The following is an 11,442-nucleotide window of genomic DNA, read 5'->3' as shown; positions in this document are numbered from 1 at the left end:
AACATCTCATTTTAATTTCATAGAGAAAACGCAAAAGCAAGTGATGTTAGACATGTTCTATTCACCAGACTACAAATATAGTGACTGAAGTTTCAGGGCGTTTCAGAAGGTTTTAGAATGTTTCAGTGGTGTTTAAGGGGGCTTCATAGGCTTTCAGGTGAGCTTCACAGAGGTTACAGGGGGATGCATATACATTTCAAGGCGTTTCAGAACGTTTGAGGATGTTTGAAAGCGGCTTTACTGCCGTGTGCAGCATAGTTGTCCTATGTTCCATTGGAACCCCTATTAACATGGGACAACTATGCCGCACACGGCAGTTTAGGAGGCAGCACACGCACTCAAACAACTTTCGCAGGAGTGGCACTTCAAGGTGTTTCAATGCTTTTCAATGGAGGTTTCAGAAGTTTTAAGGGGCTTGTTTCCAGGTGAGCTTCGCGGTGCTTCGGGGAGGTTTTGAAGGCATTTCTAGGCGTTTCAGGACATTTCAGGTCACTTCAAAAGGTTTCAAAGGGACTTTAGCGGGCTTTTTGAAGGCTCTCAATTAAGCTTTACAAGGGTTTCATGTAGGTTTTATAGATCTTAGGGAACGTCCATAAACTACGTCACGCTTTTAGGGGGGAGGGGGTTCAGAAAAATGTGACGAATCATACAAAAATTTTAGAGGTCTCATACAAAAAGTGTTACATAGGGGGGAGGGGGGTTGAAAATGGGCAATTTTTGCGTGACGTAATTTATGGACGTTCCATTATAAAGAGTTTCAGGGCGTTTCAGAATAATTCGGAGTGATTTTAGGGAGCTCCATATGTTTTCAATTATTATTGTTGGCTCTTTATTATGGGGATTTTTAGCCCGAGGCTGGTTCATCCCCGATATGTTTTCAAGTATAAACCGGATAAACTGATACGATTGATCAAGGCGACGATGGATCGGGTGATGTGCGTGGTTCGAGTATCAGGGACACTCTCGAGTCCCTTCGAATCTCGCAGAGGGTTACGGCAAGGTTATGGTCTTTCATGCTTGCTGTTCAACATTGCGTTAGAGGGTGTAATTAGGAGAGCGGGGATAAACACGAGTGGAACGATTTTCACGAAGTCCGTTCAGCTGCTTGATTTCGCTGATGATATTGATATTATTGCTCGTAAATTTGAGATGATGGCGGAAACGTACATCCGACTAAAGAGTGAAGTCAGGCGAATCGGATTAGTTATTAATGTGTCGAAGACTAAGTACATGATGGCAAAGGGCTCCAGAGAGGAATCAATGCGCCCGCCTCCCCGAATTTATATCGATGGTGAAGAAATCGAGGCGGTTGAAGAATTCGTGTACTTGGGCTCTCTGGTGACCGCCGACAACGACACCAGCAGAGAAATTCAGAGGCGCATTGTGGCAGGAAATCGTGCTCACTTTGGACTCCGCAGAACTCTACGATCGAATAAAGTTCGCCGTAACACGAAGTTAACTATCTACTAAACGCTGATTAGACTGGTCGTCCTCTATGGGCACGAAACATGGACCATACGTGTAGAGGACCAACGCGCCCTTGGAGTTTTCGAACGGAAGGTGTTGCGTACCATACGGCGGAGTGCAGATGGAAGACGGGACTTGGATAAGGCGAATGAAGCACGAGCTGCATCAGCTGCTGAGAGGACCAACCATCGTCCATCCCGAGCGGGAGAAAATAGCTGAAGAATACCTAACTCAGGTATGGAAAACCGAATACCTACAACCTGAATTAGGTATTAAGTAGCCCTGCATAAGAGGTAAAATACCTAAAATAATAACTGGTGTGTATTCTGTGCATAACGCGTGAATAATGACTTCAGGTATGGCAATACCTATATAATACTTGGCGATTTTTCCAAATAGATATTTTTCCATAATTGAATAATACCTCAAGCAGTCCTCAACACCAAATCAATACCTCGTTGAGGTATTTTATCAATACCTACAAAATACCAAAATAAGTTATGTTTAATACCTGGATAACCGATCAATACCTTGTCCTGGTATGATACCTGACTTTGGTATGCTACAGTTATGTGTCAGTTATTCATTCCTGCTCGGGATACCGCGAAAATCGGGAGGCTACGGTGGGCGGGTCACGTCATCAAGATGTTGGATAGCAACCCGACTAAAATGGTTCTCGAGAGTCATCCGACCGGTACAAGAAGACGTGGTGCGCAGCAAGTTGGGTGGATCGACCAAGTGGAGGGCGATCTGCGGACCCTACGCAGAGTGCGGAACTGGAGGCAAACAGCCATGGACCGTGTGGAATGGAGACGGCTACTATGTACAACAGAGACCACCCAGGCCTTAGCCTGATCGGTAAGGTAAGTATGTAATATGTTTTCAAGTGAGCTTTACAGGGGTTTCATGATTATTCAGACCCGCTTCACCGGCATTTAGGGGGTCTCAATCCGTTTTATGGCGTTTCAGAGCGCTTCAGAAGGATCCAGACTTGATAGACGAGAGACGGTGAGCTTCACCGGGGGATTCAAAGACGTTTTTAGACGCTTCAAGGCATTTCAGAATATTTCAGATGATTTCAGATGGGTTGTAAATGCTAAGTGTAGTGTTGAATTTGGGAGGCGAAGAAAGAAATGTTCCGATACTTCAATGTTCCTTTATTGTTGGAAGTTTCAATATCCTAAGGAAACATCAAAATTAGCTAATAATAATCTCGAGTAAACGATAAATTGAAACTTACGTTTTGTCAACTTTCCGCCTATCTTTCCCAATTCCGTTTACAATCTAGATTCTGGTCGGCGCTGTGAAATCTAAGTATTTGTATGGTTTAGTCATTGTCTAAGTCCTGGTAATTGTTTAATTTTACCTGATATTCTGAATTCCAGTAATAATTTAGGTTAAGTTTGGATTTCGCTTGCTAGTACAGAGGAGGGAATCTGGAGATAACGATATGTATATGGATCACTTCATAATTAAATTTAACTCGTATATCTCACCAGCTATGCAATCAATAATAAATTACGATTGTAGCAATAAGAAACTACTGTACTATCTAGAACTAGTTACTTCAGTAGCTCACGAGTTTACGTCCTGTATGAACGATGACTTTCGCTATTTCTCCTCGCTAAATATGGTCTTGTTTACATCTATAGAATTTAGATTTCATTATTCTCTTATCTAAGGTTCATAGGCGCCCTACACTCGTGCCGCTGGGGTCATAGAATGTAGATAATGTAGACACTCAAGAGCGGCACAACACCGTGGGTTGTAACATGTAGAATAAACTTAATATTAAAATACTCATAAATAAAACCTTGAAAAGGAGGTTATAGGGGCCTCATAACCCAGGCCTGCCATATATACAAATTCTGATTCTTTCTGAAGTGCCCCTGAAACATCCTTGGACCCCCTGTAACGCACCTGAGATCCTCTTGAACCACCAAAAACGCTCCTGTAATGCCTCCGGAACCAACTGAAATACCTCTGATACTTTCTGAAATGCCACCGAAACTCCCCAGAAACGCCATGTAACGCTCCTGAGATTCTCCTTATTTCCGAGAATGCTCCTGTAACGCCTCTGAAACTCGCTGAAAATCCTCTGAAACGTCCTGAAATGCTATCAAAAACCCATGAAGCCTCCTCGGACTCTATGCAATGCACCTGAGACCATTCGAAACCCTAGTAAAATGCCCCTGAAACCCTCCGTGTTACGCCTTTGATCCCCCTTTTTTGAAACTCTCTTGACTGCCCTTTGAAACCCCACATGACTCCTCTCCAGTGAATCAAAATTCAACCATCGTGCAACAATAACGACAATGTCGCAACCTGAATTTGTTGCGACCTTCTACCCAATGTGGCATACGTTTGTCCCAACTTGAACAGAATAGGAGAGCGATTCCAAGCAACAGCATCAAAATTAAGGAAAATTTTTAATTCATGATTTTCTATTGAACTGAAACTTTTCACAGTTTTTCAGTTCCATCTAAATCGCCATTTTTCGATATCAAATTTTTATTTAGAGCCACGACTAACTTTTCAAAAGGGTGTATGTGAAAATGGTTCAAAAATATTCAAAAATATGCACAGCAAAAACGGATTGTTCGATTGTTATGAATTTTTCAGCAAAGTTAGATAGCTAAATGGTGATTTCTAAGAAAATATACACTGTGAAAAAAAATCATTTTTGTCACAAAAACTCAAATATCTCAAAACCCTATCTTTTTACCAACTTGAATTTTTTAGGGAAAACGGTCCATTGTATTAGCAATCTACCATAAAAATTTGGTGATGGTAAACTAATAAACAAAAAAGTTATAACATTTCAAAAATTTCACAATTTTTACATTTAGTAAAAAAAATTTTTCTGTGTAAATTATTTCGGCCGGGAATCGCGATTTGATGCTGATTTTATTGTTCAGCAAAGTTAGATAACTAAATGGCGATTCCTAAGAAAATATACACTGTGAAAAAAATCTTTTTTAACATTAAAAAATATCATTTTTGTCACAAAAACTCAAATATCTCAAAACCCTATCTTTTTACCAACGTAATTTTTTAGAGAAAACGGTCCATTGTATTAGCAATCTACCATGAAAATAAACAAAAAAGTTATGACAATTCAAACATTTCACAATTTTCACATTTAGTAATATTTTTTTTTAGTGTAAATTATTTCGGCCGGAAATTGAAGTTTGATGCTGATTTTATTGTTAATGGCCTTGCGTGAGTAAAACAAGTTGTTTTTATTATATATTATATATACATATAATATAATATACTATGTACCGTAATGTTCCGATTTTATCACGCCCTCCGCGCATTAGTCGTTTATTCATTAATTTGCTGTTACATTTGAGGACAAGTGTTTTCCCTCTTCTTCAAGATGAATGTTGAAAGCGTGTTTTGCAACGTTAAAAATATTGAAATGGGTATAGATGTTGAAGAATATTACAGGGCATTTTTGAAAAGGGGCGTAATTAAATTGTTTAAACAGATGTCGCTGATGGCAATTTCTCAGTTGTTGTCGTTTTCGAACTTCCTGCGCCCTGCTTTACCGATGATATACAGATGGCTCGTTTGTCAAATTCTAGACGGCAGGACGTGCAAATGCGTAATTTTGTACACAATGTGGACATTTGGGCATAACCAGTCTCTTTCAGTTTATCTATGGTGCTTTCGGTGAGATTTCGTAACTCTTTTGAACATTTTTTTCATCAAACGGTCTACAAGAGAGCGTTGAGTTGAAGACCTTTGAGAAAGCGACTGTTCATCTTGTTCGTTAGATTATAATAACCAAAATCACTTATTAATTTTAACTTACTTGTTTGGTGTTGGTGGCTGAAGAAAAAAAATACTATACAATTTTTAATATTCATAGCGGTAGTATTTTTTTGTTTTTTTCGTGAGCATTGTCAGGTATGTATACAGACAAACAAACGTAACACTGGCGAAATTTTCATTGACCACGCCTTCAACGATCATTTTGAATCTTGGTTGTGGCTTTCATAACAAGAAGAGCGCCCATCGTTTTTCTTTGCGTTTGACGTTTCACACTAGCGCCTTCTGATGACGATATTGCACAACGCAGTGTTTCGTGAAACATTTCCACCAGGTGGTGATAGTGTGAACTGGGCGATGAATTTTCACTAAAATTGTTCTAGGCGTTTCGTCTGTTTGTCTGTGGTATGTACCTCTTATGCATTTGTTGTTGTTGAAGTTACTCGCATTCTTCCGATCATAAAGTCTGTTCTCTACACACTTAATTTTGATTACCGAGTTCGGTAATTTTTTGACGAGATTAAAACTGCTGAGCACCGAACTCGTTCAGCAAAAATGCATTGTTTACCTTTTCCATACGATTTTGACAGTTGTTTTACTGAGCCTCATAAAATCGATTACCGAAACTACCGAGATCGTACTGCTGTTATAATCTCGTCAAAAAAGTACCGAACAGGCAATTCAGAAATAAGTGTGTAAGAGGGATTTTTTTGCGGATAAACTAGACGTATACGTGTATAAAAAAACTTTTATTATACAACTTTTGTCTTAAAAATAAATTCAATTCCATTTTTCTTATAATCAACAGCTTTTCAACACTATCAAGGGATTTTTTCACCAGTCACGTACAATAAAAAGTATGACAATCTCAATATTTTTGATCACAACACTGGATCGCGTCTAAGTTTCAAATAGATACTATAGTAATTACGAATAATCAAACTAAAGTATCATGAAAACAACTTGTTTAATTCAGGCGGTAGCCTTTACAATAAAATCAGCATCAAAATATAATTCTCGAAATAATTTACACAGAAAAAAATTTTTTTTTGTTACTAAATGTAAAAATTGTGAAATGTTTGAAATGTCATAACTTTTTTGTTTATCAGTTTACCATCACCAAAATTTTATGGTAGATAGCTGATATAATGGGCCATTTCCCCTAAAAAATTGAAGTTGGTAAAAAGATAGGGTTTTGAGATATTTGAGTTTTTGTGACAAATATCATATTTTTTCAAAGTAGAAAAAGAAATTTTTTACAGTGTATATTTTCTAAGGAATCATCATTTAGTTATCTAACTTTGCTGAAAAATTTATAACAATCGAACAATCCGTTTTTGCTGTACAGCTTTTAGAATATTTTAGAACTATTTTCGCATACACCCTTTTGAAAAGTTAGTCGTGAGTGAATATGAAGGTTTAATATCAAAAAATGGCGATTTATATGAAATTGAAAAACTGTGCAAAGTTTCAGATATTTTTGAAATGGTCGCTCAGGATCGACTGACATGACTCCGTGGAATTCCTCAGGACAAAGATCGTGCACCACGAGTTTAGAGATTTTCATGGCTTGCATTGTGATTTTCGAGCGGTAACTTCGAGTTGGTAAACACTGCAACGCTGCTGAAGATGTATCATCAAAAAGTTTCGATTTTAGGTTGGTAGAAATTGATTATTCACGAGTTGAAAAGTACGCAAAAAATTCAGATTCCGTTTTGTCTGCAACAAAAATTTTCGAGATCATGTCATTATCTGTTACCAGTTGGGATAAATAGTAATCGCCGCGTCTTCTTTGTTGCTTGTTTTGTGCCTCTTTTGTCTGACAATTCTCTTCACTGCTCCTCTCAAAACTTCTAGCCACTCGCCCTCTCTAAACTTCTTTACAATCATGAAATCCATTTAGGTAATGAACTGAAAAAATTTAGGTAATGAATCCATTCAGACAATAATTCTATTCAGGTAGTCCTGAATCATTACCACAGCTGTAATGTATAGGTGTGAGTGGGTATTCAGCATGACCATGCTAAGGCTGACGGGTTCGATTCCCGGCCAATCCAGGATATCTTCGTAAGAAATTTATTTGACTTCCTGTGCCGTAGAGTATTTTGTGGCTGCCATACGATAAACACATGTAAAATTGTCATTGGCAGAGGAAGCTCTCAATTAATAACTATGGAAGTGCTCATAGAACACTAAGCTGAGAAGCATGCTTTGTCCCACTGGGGACGTTTCGCCAAGAAGAAGAGAAGAATGTTTCTTTAATGGACGTATGGATTTCACCTAAATGGAGGTTCCGGTGTAACCTGGCATAAACTTTATTATGTGTGTAAATTAATTACCAGGGACAATGCAGGTACTTAGCAGAATGGGAGCCGAAAAAAGTATGAAAAGATTCTACACTCGCTGTAGCTGAGCGAATTGTGGCCTATCAAGTGTCCAAAGAATATGTGCAGGCGTGCCAAGATGGTCAAATTATTGGGGAAAATCCTGTGTATGCTGATTTTTTTTGTAGGGGAAAATTAAAAAATCGTCAAATAAATCGGTGCCTCTGAATATGTGTATGTTTGTCTCAACACTATCTCTAGAACGCCAAAGCTTACCATCCGAAAAGATGTCCTCCAATATCAGGAATCAATAATGGCGTTTCAGATCTAAACTGTATAAATACCATTCCCTAACTTAGAAGCATTGATTGAGCAACACTTTCGAACGATATCACGATTGACACACAAAATATTCGTAAATTGGTAAAACGCATCATTTACGCACATATACGTCACAGGACCAATCAAACCAACACCGGGAACGTTAAAACAATGCGAGATAAATGCGTCTCATTCCATCATAAATTGTAAACTTGGGATAAACTAGTTTACATCAGAAAACCATCTAGCACATTTCACTCCAGGTATCCGACGCTGCTGCCCAAATTAGCGCCTTTACGGAGGAACGATAATGAAATTTCTAACGACTGTGTTTCTAGCTCACCCAGATCTGGAGACCCAAATTCGGCGGTGGGGTATTCTTCTGCGCCATCCCGGAGGCATTTAATCATTAAATTCTAAGGTGACACCCGGTGCGGACGTATTGTTTTCTGGGCCCATGATAGTGATGGCTTAAATTAGGAGAAAGTGGTTGGCTACGAACGTTTATACACATTAGGATTTAGGATAAAATAAGCAAAATGAAAATGAATGTGAAATTACATGTACGAGAATTGCTTGCCACGCTGATGATGTTGATGGATCAGTCGTTGAGTCGAACAATTGAAATAAGTGCATATGGGAATGGGTCAAGTTATGGTTATTCCTCACTGAGAAATAGTGCATCGCAAAGGTTTGTGGAGAGCAGTTGATGAAAATCGAATACAGAAAGTGACAGTGTAAAATTCGTTACAGCCCTACAATAGGTCGGGCGATGAGTGGTGCCGGATATCGAAACTCACTTGATGAAATGCTCAGAAAACCTGTGTCCGGCTATCAGGATCCCCTAAAGATGCCGAAGTACGTCGTGTATCCCAGCAACAGCCAATCCATCGACTATGGCGGATCATCGAAAGGTAACTGGAAAAATTTGTAAATGTTCATCTACAGAAAGTGCATTCTATTTTTAGATGTAGCCATGGATCGGTTTGCTCCTGGTGAGGCGTACGGTGGAACAGTTTATAAAATCATTAAAGCCAGGGAAAACAAGGGGAAGTATGGATACCAGTATCAAAAGCCTAACGGTAAGTGTTTATGCATCTTTTCCTAAAACGAATGTCAGATCAAATGCTGGTTGTACAGGTTGTATAGATGATCGGGACAGGCAAGATTCTCACTTTTTTTGAACGTTCAATCAAGTGTAAATTTTCGTAAAGTGCAACATATTTATAGCCATCATTTGGGCAAGATTGGGCCATTTCAGATGAAGTAAGAGCGGTTCTTATCAAACGCATAATTTTCTGATAGTCATCTTTGAACTGTTATATCACCGGATTCGATGAACAGAATGAAATCCCAGCCAACACACTATCACATATTATTATGTTGAATAGGATGCAAAAATGGAGGCGGTATTCGTACACTTTACACGCGGTTAAATGGAAACAAGTACGAATATAAGCTCCACTTTAGCATCCTATTCAACATGTGATCATGTGTTAGCTGGGACGGAATTTTGAACCGTTACTGAAAAAATCTTACGATACTAGCAGTAAAAGCATTATCCTATTTCAATTCAATCCTTAGTTTCAGATAAAGTTTTATCTGCTTACATAGAATATTTCAAAAATTAAAAAAAAAATGAAAAGGTCTGACATATAGAATATCTTTCTTTTTTGCTATCAAGATTACTAATAGAGCTTTTTTTCTTTTTCAGCTGCACCATTTGACGATGATAAAACAAATGCACCTTCAACGGCATCCCCACCAGCTCCAGTGGTACCACCTTCCATAACTCCTCCACCCCTTCCAGTTTTCATAGCAGGACCAACTCCAAATCCTCCCACATCCGCTCCAGCGACAGCTGCTCCAGCACCAGTTGCTCCTCCAAATACTTCACCAGACTCGAGCCCTTCTAACCAATACATTCCTCCGTCGTTCAATGGATTCTCAAGTTATCTACCACCACCATCAGGAACGCCGGACGACGCACCATCAGTCGATTCTGGTCCACAGCCTGTCTCATCAGCGGACGCTGTCCTGCCGGCACCACCTATTCCATCATCACCACCTCCCTCAAATCAATACATCCCTCCCGATTCACTTTTCCAATTTCCACCAAATATCCACTCACACTACCATCCTCCACCACCAACCGATGCGTTCCAATTGAACGGAATCTCCAGCTACCTTCCTCCACCGGCCGGACCAAGCAACATATCTGATTCAGGAGACACAATCGGAACCATCTCCGTTGGACCGGACACTCCGTATTCCGCATACCTGCCACCCTCGCAACCAGCCACACCGGCTCCTATGACCATGCAACAGATGCCCATGGACATGATGCCTCCATCGAACAACATGATGCTGATGATGGGCATGCCACCGGCCCCCATGGTCACCTACGAAATGGGCCGTCATCCTCCGATGGATTTTGACTTCCACGGGTACTACCCGCACGATCACTTTCCGGAGTACATTTTCGATCACGATCACGACCACGACCATTTTCACGATGAAACCACGACAACCACAACGCCTGCTCCGCCTCCACCGGAACCACCGAAACGTGTGAAGAACTACTCCTACTACTACGTGACCCGGTTTTTCTGGTACATCCCGTTGTATTTCAGTTTGTACATGCTGTTCTACGTTCTGGTGTTGATTCTGCGGTTCGTGGCGAGGAAGAAGGTATGATTGCTACACATGGAAGAATCATCCGTTTGGTAGCTCAATCAATGGATGATCATTCAAAGTGTTGAAAAAATAAAAATGTACTAATCGAATCCGTCCTTCGCCCCGCAGGCTAACTATCCCAACCAATGGACCGGAAGATTGCTGGGTGATATGCAATATTTAACAAACGACCAGGCAGTTGACAAAGCGGATGTGATGACCGGATTCGTGATGAAACAAATCGAAGATTTCAAAGAGAAATATTTATGAAACAGGGTAAAACAGTGTGTGTATGTATATGAAGATGCCAGTCCATGGTAGGGCACAAGTAAAACAAAAGTAATGCCGTTTTTCTTTTTGATCCAGTTCCAACCTGGGTTGGAACTGGATGAGATCACATGTCGAATTCGTTTTTGGGCCTGGGTTGGAACTGGATTGGCGGAAAATGTGTAAACAAACAAACGTCAAACAAACTCAAACAAACTTTAGTACAAGCGAAACCGAAGTCGGGTTGGGGTTGAAACTGTGATCTCATCCAGTTCCAACCCAGGTTGGAACTGAATCAAAAACGAAAACGACAACAGTTTCAACCCCAACCCGATTTCGGTTTCGCTTGTACTAAAATTTGTTTGAGTTTGTTTGACGTTTGTTTGTTTACACATTTTCCGCCAATCCAGTTCCTACCTAGGTTCAAAAAGAAAAACGGCATAAGATAACGGTTTTAGATCAGTGTTTTGACTGGTTATATTAGTACATAATAAAAAACTTTTGTAATAAAATAAACTCGTCTTATTTGATTAATTTTCCAGCATCGCATTAAGATATTCACTAACAACCGACATTTTTCTCAATTTATTGGATTTTATTAAACTGGCTG

The 11,442-nt window shown here is 39.7% G+C and overlaps 1 protein-coding gene across 1 annotated transcript; it reads left to right on the top strand.

Annotated features, from left to right (window-relative positions):
* The first annotated feature begins 8,070 nt into the window (after positions 1–8,070).
* LOC109420576 (uncharacterized) lies at positions 8,071–11,142 on the top strand. The gene is made up of 5 exons (XM_029853674.2): positions 8,071–8,580; positions 8,643–8,803; positions 8,858–8,971; positions 9,604–10,580; positions 10,695–11,142. Exons 1-5 carry the CDS (start codon positions 8,429–8,431, stop codon positions 10,833–10,835), a joined length of 1,545 nt encoding a protein of 514 aa, XP_029709534.2. The 5' UTR covers positions 8,071–8,428; the 3' UTR covers positions 10,836–11,142.
* Positions 11,143–11,442: the final 300 nt, after the last annotated feature.

The sequence above is a fragment of the Aedes albopictus genome, chromosome 2 (genome assembly GCF_035046485.1).
Source record: "Aedes albopictus strain Foshan chromosome 2, AalbF5, whole genome shotgun sequence".
Lineage (NCBI taxonomy): Eukaryota > Metazoa > Arthropoda > Insecta > Diptera > Culicidae > Aedes > Aedes albopictus.
Note: the sequence above shows the minus strand (reverse complement) of the source record. Positions and strands in the feature narration are given on the sequence as shown.

Excerpts from the sequence above, each read along its gene's own strand:
- LOC109420576 (XM_029853674.2), top strand. The coding sequence starts at position 8,429 with ATGAAAATGAATGTGAAATTACATGTACGAGAATTGCTTGCCACGCTG. Across the intron at positions 8,581-8,642 it reads AGAAATAGTGCATCGCAAAG|CCCTACAATAGGTCGGGCGA; the intron begins GTTTGTGGAGAG and ends AATTCGTTACAG. Across the intron at positions 8,804-8,857 it reads CTATGGCGGATCATCGAAAG|ATGTAGCCATGGATCGGTTT; the intron begins GTAACTGGAAAA and ends TTCTATTTTTAG.